The 18,623-nt window shown below is 37.9% G+C and overlaps 1 protein-coding gene across 28 annotated transcripts in view; it reads left to right on the top strand.

Moving 5' to 3' along the window:
* Positions 1-18,623, top strand: part of auts2a (activator of transcription and developmental regulator AUTS2 a) — a 760,542-nt gene that overhangs the window by 424,801 nt on the left and 317,118 nt on the right. For all 28 annotated transcript variants that reach the window (XM_087270816.1, XM_087270820.1, XM_087270814.1 and 25 more), the window contains one exon: positions 6,796-6,897. In XM_087270816.1, coding sequence (XP_087126942.1) covers positions 6,796-6,897 — 102 coding nt within the window. The remainder of the gene's footprint in view (positions 1-6,795; positions 6,898-18,623) is intronic.

Here is an 18,623-nt window from a genome sequence, read left to right as displayed (position 1 = left end):
CTTACCATAAAAAGTAGCCATGTAATGCAACTAGTTACATTTTGGGGGAGTAACTTAATATTGTAATGCATTACTTTCTAAAGTTACTTTCCACAACACTAATTCTAACAACCAATATTTTTCTAAAAATCTTATTTTTTGTTCAACAGAAGAAAGAAACTCAAATAGGTTATGAACAAGCGAAGGCTGAGTACTTTATGAGGTAGTTTTCATTTTTGGATGAACTACCCCTTTAAGTCTTGCTGAATAGTCAAACTCTCTTATGTGAATTATTGCAACTTTCTATTGAAAGTTCTGCACCAAAATTATTATTTTTTTTTGCAAACTAAATTGCTAAGTGCAATGCGATTACACCACCATAAAACGTGCTATCTATAAAATGGCTGGCTTTCTTTTTGCGGTCGATTGCAAGAGCTGGGTTAACATGTACAGGTCTCTTTGACCTTTTTATGAGGAAGGCAAAACGAGGAGCTCTTTCCATTATTGCCTCACATCAAAGCCTTGGCAGCATAAATTAATCTTTAATAGCGCGGAGGCTTTTGTGCCAGGGAATCATGCTGACTGCTTATTGAAAACAGTTGTTAATTCTATACTTCAGTAAACTCCGACAGAGGGGAGGGAGAAATCAGCCCTAACAGGGAACAGATTGAGGCGAAACAAGAACTTACTGTGTTGAAATTAATGGCAGATGCACTTACTGGTAGTTTAAATGTTTCATTAGATGCTAATGTCTTACTGTGTTTTTTAATTGTTGAGGAATTAGTTGCTGGAATATGAAAACCATCTGTTTGTTATCTTCCTGGAGGGGGAATCTTTACCCAGGCTCTGCTCTCAGGGTTGTTAAAGGAGTTTATCCTTATGGTGCAACCTGGTGGAGCTGTCAGTCTTCATTAGCATCATTATGATTGCACAAGCAAGACTGCGAAAACCCACAGACGCCCGTATGCACGCATCCACACACACATACACGCTCATAAACAACATTTTTATGTACACACTTCCTCGCACGTACATATGGGAGATGCTCGCTTTCGATCGTTTTTACAAGGAAATGCATTAAGTTTGTTATGACAGTTAATCTAGCGAGCAGCAGTAGGTAACGATCATATGCCAAAACCAAGCTGAGTAGTGCTAGAACGAGCATGGGAGCAATAAAAAGCAGCACAATAGATATCATGCTTTATACGTCTAGACATCAGACTAATTTTAGAGTTTGTACGGTACCTTAAAAGCGGAGTAATGAATGATGCGTGTATTTTTATAGACAGATTCCTGATTTATTGACTGTGGGTGGAAACCCGATTTGCTCTGAACTTTTTGATGATGGTAATTCATTGTGGCTACCATTGCACTTTTCTTTTTTTTAGTTTAACGCCTCTATTAATCAAATCGCTTCAGAAATTACTCGGAGAACTCATAAAAAATGACCCGCATGCCTTCAGGAAAAAGTGCTTGTTCATTTTTCAAAGGCTGTTTAAGAGGCATTAAGTGGAATTGAGTGGGGAAAGCTAATAACAAATCTCACATCGCTTCGACGTTCTTGTAATGCTAGTAAAATATGAACTCTCTGTGCTCAGCTTCTGTGTTAATGTTTGAATTTAATGTCAAACTCTGAATTAAATATGTGTGTAATGTCTTTTAACAAAGATACATTATTTGTATGGATTATAGTACGTTGTTTTTTTTTGTAATTACACTTTGTATGCATTTTGGCTGTTCATTTTATAGTTTTGAACTGGTTTGAATATTTAAAACAGGTTTGAATGTTGTTGTTTTTTTACTACCTTTATTGTCACTTTGTAAACTACAAAAACATAACTTTATGAAATAAGATGTCATATTTTTTTTCTTTAGGCATGCAAGTACTTACCAACATAAATAATAGCAGACTAAAGCCCTGCACTGAAGTCTACACATATATAGAGCATTTCTGCAGGCTGTCAGGAATGTCTAATGAATGACTGTAATATTGATGACCAGGATTTTTACAGCCAAAATCTATTACCTCAGTCATTGTCTTATCATTTGAACTAGGCGATGCTAATCTAAAACCCTTTTAATTAAGCATTTATCAAGTTGTCTTAACTAGTCTTAGCTCTTATTCATGCCTAGCACATTTTTATGCAGCGGATGCCCTTCCAGTTGCAACCCATCTCTGGGAAACATCTACATTCACACACAAACTCATACACTACGGACAATTTAGCCTACCTAATTCACCTGTACCAAATGTCTTTGGATTGTGGGGGAAACCGGAGTACCCTGAGGAATCCCACACGAACGCAGGGAGAAACGCCAACTGAGCCAAGGATCGAACCAACGACCCAACGACCCAGCGACATTCTTGCTGTGAGGCGACAGCACTACCTACTGTGCCACTACGTCGCCTTAATATATCGTTATTATTATTATTATTATTATTACTCTTCTTCTTCTTTTTCTTCCTCTTCTTCTTCTTCTTCTTCTTCTTATTGTTATTATTGTTATTAAATTGAGAATTTAAGGCTTTCTTATTTTTTTCCATAGCTATACATCCGAAAGTAGGACTGAAGACATTTTAAAAGCGGGTTCAAAAATCAAAAGCAGTTTACACATTTACACATTACTTTGCAAAAGAAATGAGACTTTTGTGCATAAAAAGGCACTTCAGTGACCCATGCATCAACCTCAGAGCTTATAGTTTCTTGTCCTCCTTTGTCAACCATCCCTCTCTCTTTCTCTCTCTGTCTTCCTCTTTCTCTCTCTCTCTCTCCTCTTATCATGGTGGCCTGCTGGTAGAAGCAAGCGTCTCTGCCTGGAGTCACTGAGCTCTCCCTCTGAGAGAGATCCTTTCACATAGCTAATGGCTACAGAAAAGGAACAGTTTCATTTTAATTATGTGCTTTACTCAAGGGCCCTCTTCCCCGCAGTCCCTTATCCCGCCTGTGCGCCTTTAACAACCCGCAGCCTGCGCCAGTGAAAAGAGATATTCTCCAACCCTCATTTTACTCCCTCCCTCCGCCCCACTGCCTTTGTCAAGAACTATCGCAAAGAATCTGTTTTTATTCTCCTACGTAATGGGGAAGTATGAAGGAGCGAGCAAGACAGAGAAAAAGGGAATGTCTGGGAGGGAACGATAGGAAAAGAAATGAGCGCCTCTATCTATCTCTCCATCTCGGTAAACAACCCCCCAGTGCGCCGTGGCCTACTCTGCTTTTTCCATTAAGTGACACTGCAGTCATTTACTGCTCATCTCCACGCATAAAACTGGGTTTTTATGTGCTGGGAGATGAAGGCGCAGGGTTTTGGCAGGGCGAGGGCTGCGGAAACAGCCCGTCTGAATGGCAGAGCTTCAGAAGACGTAAATTGCAGACCTTGACGACAGTTGCTGGGTCCCAGGAGTATGGCATTGTTCTCCAGACTTTACTGGGGCCTCAGATGTTTTGGGATTTTGCGTCCTCCTCCCGTCCCCCCGCCTCCGTCCTTCTCCTCTGTGCTCTGCTCTTGTTCTTTATGATTTGTAGTCTGCTGAAGGACACCTGCTGTGAATCTTTGGTTCTTGCGTGAGGGCTTACCGAATGGAAAACTGCTTTTGATGTAGTTTCGCGAAATTTGATTTCAGTTTCTCACAAATCTGATAGTAAAGGGACAGTTTAATAAAAATGAAATTCAGGTATTACTTACACTCACACCAATTTCTTCACACATACAAATTTTTTTTTTTTTTGAAGAATGCTGATAGCTGGCATACATTGACTTCCATATCAACTTTTTTTCCAACTGCAGTATGTATGTCAATCAGCAACCAGCATTCTTCAACAGAAGAAAAGAAACAGAAGAACTCATGAAGGTTTAAAACCACACGAGAGTGAATAAATGATGAGGTAGTTTTCTCTTCAATGACTTCTCTGGCTAAAATCATGTAGACCAGAGTAAATCAGGTTAATAATATGACTAAAAAGATTGATTGATTGGTTAATTGAATGATTTAATTGTTGAATTATTGAGTTAATTGGTTGGTTCATTCATTGGTTGGTTCATTGGTTCAGTTGTTCATTGGTTTGTTCGTTCATTGGTTCTTTGGTTGGTTTGTTGGTTGGTTTGTCGGTTTAAATGTTTGTGCGTTCATTGGTTTGTTTGTTAGTTTATTCGTTCATTTATTTATCGATCTATAGCATGTATTCTCAGAATCTTAATTCAAAGTTCTGGAAAATGGAAAACGATAAACTAGTTTTTAATAGTTTAAAAGTTTCATTTGCATTTAAAATGCATTAAGAACAAGTGCAAAAGTGACAATGTTAAATTAAGTGTCAGCTATTTTTATGAACCAAGCACAAGCAGAGGTAGGTCAAATGAAACATTGTGCAAAAAAGCACAATGCAGTGTAGCCTGATGTGAGAAATGAGACTCAGATGTGTATTCCATCGTCTGACTAAACTTTTGTTTTATACTGACATTTCCACCCAAACAAATCAAACAAACAGTTTGTGCTGGATTGGAGCAAAAATTTTATTTTTTTTATTAATATTTTTTTCTGAACACTGACATGCTTAACCATTCAAACCCTAACTGTGGTGAAGACACCCGATTACAGCAAAAGTTATATGTTGAGTGGATGACAATTAGCATCACACAGGAAAACTTTTACTTTCGACTTTCACCAAAAAGACATGAAAAACTAACAAGATTACAGGATTAACATGCATTTATCATGCTGTAAATCTACACTTTTAATCCCTTACAAACAATTAGCCTTTCTAAATGAAATATCTGACATGTCTGGATTGATATTATTTATAGACTTATTTATCGATTGGATTTACATTTTTTCTCCTCTTTCTTTACTCTCGTTTCTTTTCTTGGCAATGCAAAAACATTCACTGCTTTCAAAATTGCCTAATATGTAACATTGTTTTCCAACTCTGCTCTTTAAGGCACACTAACAACCCACATTTCAAAGTTACCCAAGAAAAACAAACATTAATCAACTCATCGGCTTATTAGTTGACACTCCAGAACCTGATATAGATTGTTCAGATAAGCAAGATATCAGTGTGTGCTGTTGGTGTGCCTCCAGGATCTGGGTTGGGAAAATAACGCTAGGGAAAATAGGTACTTTATTTGGTTGACACTTAATTTATGACTATTAAACAAGTATGTTCTGTATCGTGTGAAATTGTGTGTAGTGTAAATATCAGTTGTGTCACTTCACTGTAATTCACAAATACATTTCTTGTGGCCTTAGGAAAAGCAAGTATGGCATATGTTCAAACTATTTTTTACTATACAAGGCAGCTTAGCACCCGTTCATAGATGTACAATATTTTTTATTCATTTAAGAAATGTCTTGAAAACAAAAGCAGTTATTGAAGATATTTCTAAAGGATCATGCAACGTTAAAGACTGAAGTAATGATTGGTTGGACAAAACAGTAATACATTACTAGGGTGGTCCAAAGTGTATTTTTAAGGCTTGGTTGTGTTTATAAGGTGCAAAGCATTGTGTGCTCATATTTCGTTTGTAAAAAAAAAATATGAATAATTTTTTATATGTCTTACTTTAATTATATACTGCTACTCAGCTAACATGAAAACTAAATCATATTTCCTAGTTCCACTGAAAAGCTTGCCCTCAAGAGGCTCTGATTGGTCAGCTAAAATAATGAGCTTTAATTCGTGGATCAGCTTTACATTACCAGGAAGCGTAACGCCTCTACTAGCACGCGCTTTCTGTCAGCAAGCATTTTTTTGCTTTTAAAATATGTCTAATAGATATCTAATACACGTCTAAATATAGTTGTCTTGGCTAAAACGAGGCTAAATTTGGGCTATCAGTGAAACTCCAATAGATGTCTAAGAATAGGCCAAAACTAGAGTAGTCATCAAATAAACACAAATAAATGACTAAGCATATAGTCTGTCTATTTGACGGCTAGTCTAATTTTGGACTATTCTTAGATATATATTAGATTTTCACTGACAGCCCAAGTTTAGCCTTTTTTAGCCAAGCTGTCTACGTTTAGATGTAAATTTCTATTAAAAACAAAATTGTTTGCTGGGCTGTTGTGTAAATACTTTCAGTCAGTGTAAGTGTTAGCCACAGCAGTTTGAGTCTGAATCACACAGAAAATGAAGAGGACACAGCTAAACCAAACGCCTGCTCATTAAAATGATGTCTGACAGGTGTCATTTATATATATATATATATATATTATATATAGTTAAATGAAACATTCACATATCTTTTGAAAGTTCGTTATTTAAGATGTAGATTGCACGGAAAGTGTTTGCGCCGGGTGTATGTGCGTAATCTGAAGGGCTTTTGATATCGTTAACCCGCATGCGTTTTTGTGGTGTTCCCCAAACTTAGTTCGCTGTAGGCTTTGCATTGTATGTCTCCCTTTGCATTGAACTTTGCGCGTATTACAGTCAGAGATGTTCTTTATGTACACACAGCTACTTTAAACATAAACTAAAGTTTAAAATATGATATTGTAGTGGACCACCCCTTTAAAATAGACAATGGTTATCTAAAACTGTTACTCCATTTCACAATATTACTGCCTTTATTATGTTTATGATCAAAAACATGAATAAACCCACATCCAATTTCTGAATTTTACCAGTGCTGATTCCTAGTCTTGGCCTTATCCAAATGTAATGTTTTTAATACATAGTTCCAATATGTTTTTGTATTTAAATAGTGTTATCCAAAGCACATCAGTGTTGTGTCATATGCTCTAGCACATAATATCTTTTACTACCTTTCTTTCTGGATCCAATCACCTATTTTTACTTTCTTTATTATGTTTTCCAGCTGAAGCCAGGCCAGAACAACTGTAAAGACAGCGATAGCGAGAGTGTCAGCGGCGAATCCAAACCCTCCATCCGGAGCAGCTCCAGAGACAGATTGACGGACGTGAGTAACCAAATGATTTGCATCACTTTCTATAAACTAACCAAAAAACAACGCTTTGTCAACATTTCAGTTTTTCTTACGAAGCTCATTTACAGTGCATTGTTTGGAACTTCATGTTGTTCATACCTGGAAAATCCATTGGGAATAGATGAAAAATATTATGATTGTTTTGGTCACACTTTATTTTGATGGTCTTTAAGTTGAATTTAAGTTACATTGCATCTATATGCCAACTAATTCTTATTAGATTATAAGTAGACTTTTAGGTTGGGGTTAGGGTCAGTGTAAGTTAACATTAACTTCCAAAGTTTCCTATAGTCAGTTAAATGTCTTTTTAACAACAGTATCAACAGATATTAAGCAGACCGTCTACTAATACTCAATTGGACTATCAAAATGAAGTGTTACCAATTTTTATGACTAGAAATTATTCTACATGAATACTTTGGTATCTTGCTCATGTGAAAAATGTTTGCTTTTCAAGCCAAAATGAAGTCTTATTTGCTATCACATCGGAAAACATCTGTTTCATCCATCTGAAAGCCATTGGCCTTTATAGTGGTTAAAATGTATGTTTAAAATGCATCAGAACTAGTATTTATCATAAGTTTGTCATTGCTCTTGTTATTATACACTTCATGAAAGTTGAAACAACCAGACAAATATATTGAATGTTTACCGGATCCTTATCAGTGGGTTGGTGGCTTTTCTTATCTCCTCTTGTACTCAAGAAAAACAAGGTTCAATATTTAAACAGTCTTTTACAGTTTCTCATATCCACTGCATTGGTGTAAAGCGACAAGGCCCAGTGCCAACAGGAACAATAGGAGTGTGTTCTCCTCTCCCCTGTGTGTATGTTGGTGTTGTCAGGGTGTGAGGTGGAGGAGCGGAGGCTGTCTGCGCCCTCAGGCCTGCAGGCTCTGCTATGTGTTTGTGCTCGGCTGGTGATAAGAACATCCTATTTACTCAGCTGGCAGCTTCAGTGGAGACTCAGGCTGAAGCGACACTATGCTTATATACCCTAGAAGTGGAGACGACAGGAAGTAAGACGGTGAAAAATGTACCTGTGACCATGCTTAGACATCAGTGATGTGCCGTAAAAACACAAACCACACACATCAGGCGCTGGAATTTGAAATTTGCTCTTTGTACTAAATCTTTTTTACTGTTCTTTGTCTGTGTGTGTGTGTGTGTGTGTTATATTTCTAATGTTGTGGGCAGTATAAAAATTCATCTGCCTATCCCATCCATTTCTCCACCCATAAATTCCTCTATTGATCTATATATGCATCCATCCATCCTTCCATCCATTAATTTATCATCCATTCATCCATCCACCCATCCATCCATCTTTCTACCCATTAATTTATCATCCATTCATCCACCCGCCCATCCATCTATTCATCTACTCAATCCATCCATCCACCCACCCTATTCATCCATCCATCTATCCATCCATCCATCCATCCATCCAACCATTATCTGTCCATTCATCTATTAATTTATCATCCATTCATCAATACACTCAGTGCATACAAATCCACCCACAAACTCATTCATCCACCCACCCATTCACTCCATCTATCCATCCATCCATCCATCCATCCATCCATCCATCCATGCATCCATACATCAATCCATACATCCATCCAGTATCTATCCATTAATTTATCATTCATTCATCCATACACTCAATTCATCCAAATCCACCCTTCCAATCATCCATCCATCCATCCATCCAGCCATCCATCCATCCATCCATCCATTATCTATGCATATATTTATTCATCCATATATTAATTTATCATTTATTCATCCATACACTCAATGCATTAAAATCCACCCACAAACTCATTCATATATACACCCAGCAACTCACTAACTTCATCCATCCATTAATTTATCAACCATCTAATCATCCATCCACCCACTCAATCCACCCATCCAAACCTGTAAAAAATACTGTATTCCATATGACATATTTGAAATATATTTGACAGCCTGTATTTTTTACAGTACCTAACTATGTGTATTTGTTAAACTTTCTAAACTTTTTTTTTTTCCGTTCAGCTTCACTTTATTACCCAGAATCAGTGAAGCCTTACATACATACTCTCATATACAACCCTCTTGAAACTGCATTCATCCATGTCATAACAGTCTATACAGTTTACACTGCACTGAAAGTTGTGTTAGCCTTGTTTAGAGATGTTAGACCGTACACGCAGCCTCATGTGGAAGTCAGTCTCGCACAGACCCTCTTTAAACTTCAAGCCTCGGCTCCCACATTGGAGGTGTGTGTGTGTCTGTGTGTGTGTGTGTGTGTGTGTGTGTGTGTGTGTGTGTGTGTGTGTGTGCGTGCAGCTACTATCAGATATCGGGCATAATTAGAGCTGTCAGCTGGAGGGCGAAGCGAGTCGTCAGAACAGACACGGCAGAACGAGTTGAGCGCGACCACTCCTGCGTGTAGCTATAGGATGCTTGGCCAGGCATGAAATGAAATAAGTAATTTGATGTTGACATCAGAAATTGAAATGATACCTGCAGCCTCTCGTCAGGGAAGAGAGAGAAGACCGAAGAGATAAAGCTTGAGGAGAAGGAAAAGAAGGGAGATATAGGAAATGAAGAAATGTAAGTGGAATGCGGGAAACCGATAAAGGTAGAGATGAAACACAAGATAGTTTGATTACTGGACAGGTAAAAATAACAAGCAAAGATATGTGGAATTCCATTTGTATGATAAAGCTAGAAGGGATTGTTTACCCTTAATAGGTTTTGACATACACCTACTCATCTTCCAAAGCCATATTTAGCCTTGTTCATCTGTAGCGCACGAAATTAAATGAGTTTTAATATGGATACAAGTTAGATGTGCATTCTGTACATGGTCATCACAAAAATTGTAACCAATAATATATATATTCATTCATTCATTCACTCACTCATTTTCCTTCAGCTTAGTCTCTCTTTCAGAGGTCGCCACAGCGGAATGAACCGTCAGTTTATCTAGCATATGTTTTATGCTGTGGATGTTATTCTAGACGCAACCCAGCACTGGTACACACCCATACACACTCATTCACACACACAATGGCCAATTTATTCATATTACCTATAGCACATGTCTTTGGACTGTGGAGAAAACGAGAGCACCCGAAGGAAACCCACACAAACACGGGGAGAAAATGCAAACTCCACACAGAAATGCCAACTGACACAGCTGAACCAACAACCTTCTTGCAATAAGCCACCGTGCCACCCTGATAATATATATTCACTATAAAATTACTCAAATTTAACATGAATAACAAAACTACAATTGCTATCATTGATACCAAAGCAAATGTCTTACACAAACATGAAGTAGGCAAAAAATGGTTTGTGAAAATGACTTCTTAAAATGTATTGTTTCTTTCTTGTTCATGTTCTTCTATTTTATTCTCATTTAATAGGACTGTGTGGAGATTATGGGGTGGAATTAATAACTGAGTTCCAAATGCAAGCCCTATTCCAAATCTGCATTCTTTCAAACTCAGAATCAGATTCATCAAGTAAAGTTTCATAAACTAATTTCGAGAGAAGCATGTGATATGATTGAGCAAGACTGGCTGCTCATCTGTAATCATTCATTCATTCATTCATTCATTTTCTTTTCGCCTTAGTCCCTTTATTAATCTGGGGTCGCCACAGTGGAATCCAGCCACCGCCAACTTATCCAGCACATTTTTACACAGCAAATGCCCTTCCAGCCACAACCGATCTCTGGGAAACATTCACACATTCATTCCGGAGGATACCGGCGCACCCGGAGGAAACCTACGCAAACGCAGGGAGAACATGCAAACTCCACACAGAAACGTCAACTGAGCTGAGGCTCGAACCAGCGAGCCAGCGACCTTCTTGCTGTGTGGCGACAGCATTACCTACTGCGCCACTGCGTTGCCTTCATCTGTAATCAGTAAAAATCTAATCAGAGTGATCCTAGTTTACAATAAATGGATCGATTTCTCCCTACTGCTCTATCTTTGTTTTAAAAGAATCCCCCCTTCCACCCATCTCCTTCTTTTCCTCCCTTTTTCAAAGTGAATGCTTATTGACCGGGCGGTAGCCTTGCGCTCAAATATCTTCAAGCTCAGGGTTCTCTCCCAGGACAGCAAACCTGCTATGAACGCTTAGCATATATAAGTGGGAACTCTTGAAACCTGCTTTAAATATATTCATGAATTTAAATACTAACTGTAAATCTGAATTCTGATTGTTCACATTCATTATTCACATTCAATATCAGCTACATCTTGCTTGTTCTGAATAACATGGTTGATAATTAAATCCTGTTCAAAAACTCTGAATTCTGACTGCGTGTTCCAACTTTACAATCAGATTGGTCTAATTTGTTGTTAGTAGAGTAACTCAGGCTCATCGTGGATACATACCCAAGTCTACATTTCTGAAGGCCACAAAATGCATACCCAGAGCTACGTCTGCTTGCTGTTACTGTTTTTCATAAATCTAACAGAGGCCGCTGTGTACACTTTTTGATGATCTCAAATTTCTTTTGTATATACCATTTGTGCTTGTCAACCTACTGATTACCACACCCACCCTCTTTGCTAAACCCAACCAATAGTGTTTTCAAAAGCAATCTAGAAAAAAAAACTAAGTGCATCGAAGTTACGTGATTTCCCCACGTTCAGATTTTACCACATTTTCAGCTTGTTATTTATTTACTTTTTACTTTTTTATTGGTTTTCTTTGACCTGGTTTCTGGAACCATTCTTCACCAGATCTTCACCATTCTTCGAAGTCCATCAGCATACATGGTGAGCTACTGAGCAAACTGGTAACACCAGAAAAGCCTTCCAAACGCAGGTAAACAGTCAGCAGTAGGGTTGTAACAATATACCGGTATGACGGTTTACCACGATTTGAACGTGCACGATTATCATACCATGAACAATTGCATATCAACGGTTTTAACCCTTAAAGACCGAGACAGCCGCCCGCGGCTAAAAATAAGTATAGCTCTTAAATGTTTAATAACTTTTGATCCGCTGATCCGATTCATACAATTCAAAGATTGGCATAAAGAAGAGAATCTCAGCTTTCCAGTGCTGTATCACATAACATTCGCGGACTTTCAGAGGCTCCGGAATCAGTGCGGTTACGTCATCAACATTTGACAACGCTGATTTGACAAAGAAACGCTCGTCACTGTGTCTCCGGACAAATCAGACATGATACATTGATGCATTGTCCCTCCTCCGTGCCCAGATTGGTTCAAACTCGCTATATCACAACCAATAAGCATAGGTTTCGCTTTTGTTTGTGGACCAAGCTTTTTGAACAACACAGAATGAGAGATAGGCATACATTTATGCGCGGCTAAATAAAACGCAAAAAAAAAAGTTTTGCATGAAATAATTCTCATACTAAGTACTTTTGCATGCACAGCAGCACAGAAACATGACAAAACAGTGACACAGCAAAGACGAACTGCTGCTCTTGCTGTTTTCAAAAGACGCAAATGAAGATGCAGCTGTTTGTCTGCATTGCAGACAACCATATCCAAATCCATATCGATAGACAACCATATCCATGCTGGCACATAAAACCTAAGGATGTTCCATATTGAATCTAGTTTCGTTATGTAACTATTTATAGTATAGTAAATATTTATATCTATTTTTTACTGAGGATTTGCACCATGTTTATTTGGACTTTATTTGGACTTTGACACATTATTTATTATTTTCTTATTTTTATTTGTTCATTGTAAGTGGTGTTGTTTATAGTAACTAAAAATATATTATTTGGAAAAAGTCAAATTTGCTTTACTGTTCTATTATTTTGTAACATTTGTAACATACCGTATACCGCGAAACCGTCAAACCGTGGTATTGTTTTAGACGATTATCATACCGTGAAAAATTCATACCGTTACAACCCTAGTCAGCAGTAGCACGAAAAGGAGCAGAAACTGTCAGTGTTATACTGCCCATATTGTTCATTTTACAGATGAAATGCAGCTGGATGTACCTCTGGGTACGTATTTCCCAGTCTCCAAAAATGCAGATCTGGGTACGCATGCCTGTGTTGAAATAGAATAACATTATGAATCTAAATTTGAAATAGAAATTCCATATCTAGTAAAATATTGTATGTGTATGTATATGTATATGTGTGTGTGTGTGTGTGTGTGTGTGTGTGTGTGTGTGTGTGTGTGTGTGTGTGTGTGTGTGTGTGTGTATGTATGTATGCATGCTTGTGTCAAAAGCACATCTTAATATGCTACACCCCCTACCTCCAAAAACACACACACACACGACAGACCACTAAACTGGCCAAACTGCCACCTGACCCTCAATGTAAATATTTCATTGCTCTGCCTCTGTTAAGACCACCCTGAATGATGAATGAGCAATAAAACGTGTTACTCAGAAATCCCAAAGTACTGTAACTATGGCTACCAAAAAAATCAGGTAATAGCATTGCTTTCGCTCTCTTTTAACGGCTGCCTGTGACTCTCTTCTTCAGATTAGCAGGCCATAATGAGAGTTAAAGAGCCGCTTTAGGCCGGCCCCTTGGTAGGAGGGACACTGCAGCAGCAATGGCGTTAAATCCACTCCCATATTTGAGTTGATTTTATTCTTTTTTTCTCAGCTCAGACTGACCTCATTATCGTCTCCTGCTTTGGTTCTCATCAGCAAGATGGTGACGGGTGGGCAAAGGGACCAAACACTCAGGGGGCACGATATGCCCGTCCCCCATTTCTCATGGCAAACACACACACACACCAAAAGAAAAGCATTAATGTGCTGTTTACTGGAATCCGGCGCCCTGTAATTGCCAATTTATTTGATAGGCAGCCGGATAATGATGGCATTTCACTCCTGCCGCAGAGACTAAACACATGTGTGTTTGATTCGCCCCGTCTCTACCACACATCCCCTTCTCTCCACTTCCCTTTGCCCTGGCCTCCAGCCACCCTGCCTGGGGAAACCGTGCCGCCATACTGGCTTCAAACGCGGCTGAAAGGGGACCCGGGGCTTCGGAGCAAATGCAGCAAGCCTGCCAATTTATCCAAGGTTTGGGGTTACCGCTGGCGAGAACAAGGCTGATGCACCATTTGTAGCTTAATGAGCTGGCAGTGCATAGGGACGGGTGAATAAAGAGAGAGAGGGAGAGAGAGAAAGAGAGAGAGAGAGGGAGGACGGAAAGAAGGAGGGGAAAGAGAGGAAGATGTCCTGTGTGACCTCTTTTGACCTCTCCGTCAAGCGAAGATCAACACTGTGCTCTGTCTCTTGGGTTTTTTTTTTTCATCAGTGCAATGGATTGGCGTAGGAGAGAAGACATCATTAGCTCACTGCCAACACACTATAACGAGGACTAGAATTACTACTCATAACCCCAAGTCAACCTTTCGCTCTGCTTTTGTTATACTTTCAGGAAAACAGCCTACATATGCCATCATAAATATATATATACAAATGAGAGAATATTATATTGCTTTAACTGACTCAACAGGGACAGATTTTTTTAGCGGGAATGTGTGTGATAGGGCATCACAATACACGGTTTAAGCATCAATATCCCAATGTGCAAATTTGTGATAGCCCCATTGCAGGGTCTGTCAAATTGTGATTATAATGAACTAAGAATAAGGGGTTTGTGGAGTCATTGCAAAGTTTTACTGTAATCTAAAGGTGTGAATGATTCATGACTAAGCCTTGTTTACACTAATACGTTTTAGTTTTAAAACGGCATTTTAGAATGAAAATAATCCACGTCCACACTGGCGTTTCATCTAGTGTTTCTGAACAACTCTCCGTCCATACTATACCGCTGAAAATGCACATCACATGACCACATACACACACTCTGGCATGCACAGCAGTGTGCTTTGAGCACATCTACCCATATGAGAGCTGTGCACGTCAGGCTGTTGATCAAGAATCTACCGCTGGATATGATTGCACTGTATTTGTTAAACGTAATATTTAATTCATCTTGTTGTCTATATCTAACAACACATTCCCAGACTTTAGTCTTTTAAATCTATTACTTGTTCTCAGTTAATGTGTTTTGGCTGAGTGCAGTTAATATGGTAATTATTGTAACCACATTGTAAAAACTTATTGTACGTTATACTTTTATAATGGTCATAACTGATTAATAAACTGATATTCAGCAAAAGGGTATATTTCGTATTTTCAATGAAAATTTATCTTTAGCTACATTTATTTATGTTTAGCTACATAAATATGTAGCTAAACCACGCCTCAACATTTTTGGTGTCTGAAATAACGTAGCCAGGGTAATGTGAATGAGGTTATAAAGTATACTGATTTACTCGAAGTCTCCTCTGGAGTTTTTTTTTTTTTATATCAAACTTGCAAAGTCTGAACTTACTGTACAAGGAGAGGATAAATGACTGAACTGTGTTTAGGCTAGTTAACATTGAGGAAAAAGCCCTAATCACAGAGGAGAATGTCTGCAGCCATGCCTTCATTTTCAGATATCTCCGTTTTCCCACATTCACACTGAAACGGAAACCTCTTCAGCCCTCAAAAACTCTAGCCTAGTGTGAACGGATGGCATAACCGTAGCAAAACTTATGCGTTTTACAACACAACTGTAGTAGTGTAAACAGGGCCAAAGAATTCAAGCTATTTGGGTGCAAGATCTTCTAAAGTTTGCCACGTTAACAAATATGGATAGTATTTAATTATTTATAAAATTAAACTGTTAAATACTTATAAAAAAATTATACAATTAAAGTATACAGTGTTATTTTTCTTTTAACTGATTTTGATTGATATTGTTTTTTTTTTTTTCAAATAGAGTGATCTTGTAATTATATTTATATATATTGCAGAAAAATAACATTTTGTTATTTAAGTTTTTTCCAATATTGTGCACCATAATAAAGGCCTGAGTATGCAGTACTTCATTTTCTGTTCCACTCTTCCTCGCACAGCTTTTGGAGTATACCCAATCACGGACGGACTAGTTTGACACATGTAAAGTAGCTTCTGTCACTAAATAGTTCACCTTGCATGTGTTGTTTTATGGATTCATTCATTGATATACAGTCTGACCAAGTGCGTAGATGTCTTCAGACACTTCTGATAATAAGACAATGAGATAATTTAAACAGCGTGCAGACCTCTGCTGGACATGCATTGTTTGGGTTTAAGAGTGTTAAGTGTACTTGTGGAAGCAGTTTATCTTGGTCTCCTTCACTTGTGAATCTCTTATGCTGATTTTGAAATTACAGTCAGAAAATGAGTTTTCAAATGACAGATTTGATTAACTGATCTTGAAGGATTCATTTACTCATCCACCCTGTGTTGAATTTCCTGTTCAACAGGTAGAGACTGACTGAAGTTATGTGCTAAAATGTAGCTCATGTTTTGCATGGTTGTTATCTAGTACCTGTATGCTGGTATGAAGTGTGCCTGTGAATAACCTGCTTTCACGATCCCCTCTGGACTGGGATGCTCTACTTTGAGTGTGACCCTGTAAAACAAAAAACAATAAACAGGGGGAAAACTCTCCAGCGCCTTTCATTGTAGAATACTCAAGGGTTTCGAATATCTTGTGATGAAAAACACTCTTGCCAAATAACTTTGAAGTTGATTGATTTAAAACATAAGACAGGCCTGATTTTAAGTGTGAATGAATAGATACGGATTTCAGTTTGGATACAGAACTCAGATATCAATTCATATGTAATCTCAGCAGTGCTATAGATGACACAGACCTTCTTTGAATTTGAAGGAACAGAATAAGAATCATATATATATATATTTTGACTTGCTCATATTGTGTTATTGTCATTGAAGATATTTTTCAGCGTTCATCCTCTTGTATTTTCACTGGTGATGAGCAGAGTGAACATGCAAAATCAGTCCCTGACTTTAGATGACGGTTAATGATAAACAGAAACGCAGCGGTACACACTGACACTTGGTTGTTGCACAGAAGTATTATTCACCCTCATGCTTTTTTCTTGTGTAATTATTTCATAAACTTTTCCACTTATGTTTATCCTCCTTCACTACAGCTCATAAGCGCTTGGCCAAAAAAGTGAAGTGAAACTCACCATTGAATCCTTTTTGATTTTCATCAGGTCATGTTTTAGTGTAATACAGCACCCCAAGGCATGTAAACAAAAGACTTTCATTTTACAAGTTATTGTGCACACTCACATATGGCCTGTTTCTACTGAGTGGCACAGTAGTATGGTACGGGTCGGTATGGGTCGGAATGGGTTGGTATGGATCGGTACAGGTCACCTTAAATGGTGGGCATGGTGTATGATAAAAAATAAATAAATAAAAAATAAATAAAAAATATATATAGAGAGAGCTGTCTTAATATTCTTTGTGGATTCAAATGAACTTTTCTAATCGTTTCAACACATCAAACTGACTAAAATATTTAGTTAGTATAAAATTGTTGAAACTTGATTAACTTATTAAAATAGGTTACAGCAACATAAAAACATTTGTTGTCTTTTTGTCATTACATATTTAACAGTGCGTGAGACATTAAATGTCGATGTTAAAAATTGTCAACAAAAATTGTTACCGTTTGCTCAGGCTTTTTTCACAAAACTCTGATACTGTAAATTAAGATTATTGATCACAGCAGTGATTTATATCTACATCATTACACAGACTTGCTAAATCAGAATTCAGTATTATCCTCACATCAGTGCTATTCAGAATGGTGAGTTAACCATTATTTTGAGAGGGTTCTTAATTTGAATAAGAATTTAGTTTAAAAATGTTGTCAGGATGATATAAAGTCTGAATCCTAACCTTAGCAGTGCTATTCATAATACATTAGACAGACCTGGATTTCCAGGTTAAAAAACGAAATTGGAATTTAAGTTTAACCAATTCCTAGTTCACAGGATTTTGAGCCCGATTTGCAAGTTAACAAGCTCAAGTTAACAAGTGGAGAAATCAGCGTGTGATTTGGCCGTCTTTATGTGTGAACTACTGAAGATACTCACTGACGCATCATTGTCATCATTCTCGCAGATGAAAATCCAATATCTAGCATGCTAAATATTCTGGATTGGTTGGCAAACTCGACCCCACATGTCAGGTGTAGTGATAAGCTACAGCCAATGAGAGACCAAAGTCATGGGCTGACTGGTCAACAGAGATGTCAATTTTTATAAATACATTGTTAAATATTACAATTGTTCATAAGCATTAAACTTGTCAGACATTATGATATATGAGGTACAATATGATTTTACTCTCTGTTATTTTCCAGTACCTCATCTAAATGTTTTCTAAATGCAGCATAATGATAAGTCATTCTTTTCTTGGTCTCGATTGTTCACTCTGGAACACTTCTGAGCGGTTTGTGTAGATTTGTATCCCTCATCCTGTTCTACAGTGAACATATTTGAATCCAGTGGTCGTGGTTAGCGGCTGTAGATTATTAGTTCTGCCTATGCTGGGGGATTCTTTGGCTATGTGGTAAAACAATCTCCTCCCTGTAATTATGGCCGCTGGAGCAGATTTATGTCATATAATATAGATGTTGTGCTTAATGATTACTGTTATTATTCGATTTCGCTGTGACATGGAAGCAGTCCATGGCGTTTTGCGGAGAGGTCATGTTTCCGCCGTAGCTTTTGACCTGCGGATAGAGCTCTCCGGTGGCTGAAGTCAAAACCGATTACATTCAAGTCAAACTTTCCG

The sequence above is a fragment of the Danio rerio genome, chromosome 10, assembly GCF_052040795.2.
Source record: "Danio rerio strain M-AB ecotype USA chromosome 10, GRCz13ab, whole genome shotgun sequence".
Classification (NCBI taxonomy): domain Eukaryota; kingdom Metazoa; phylum Chordata; class Actinopteri; order Cypriniformes; family Danionidae; genus Danio; species Danio rerio.
This window is presented reverse-complemented; position numbering and strand designations above follow the sequence as displayed.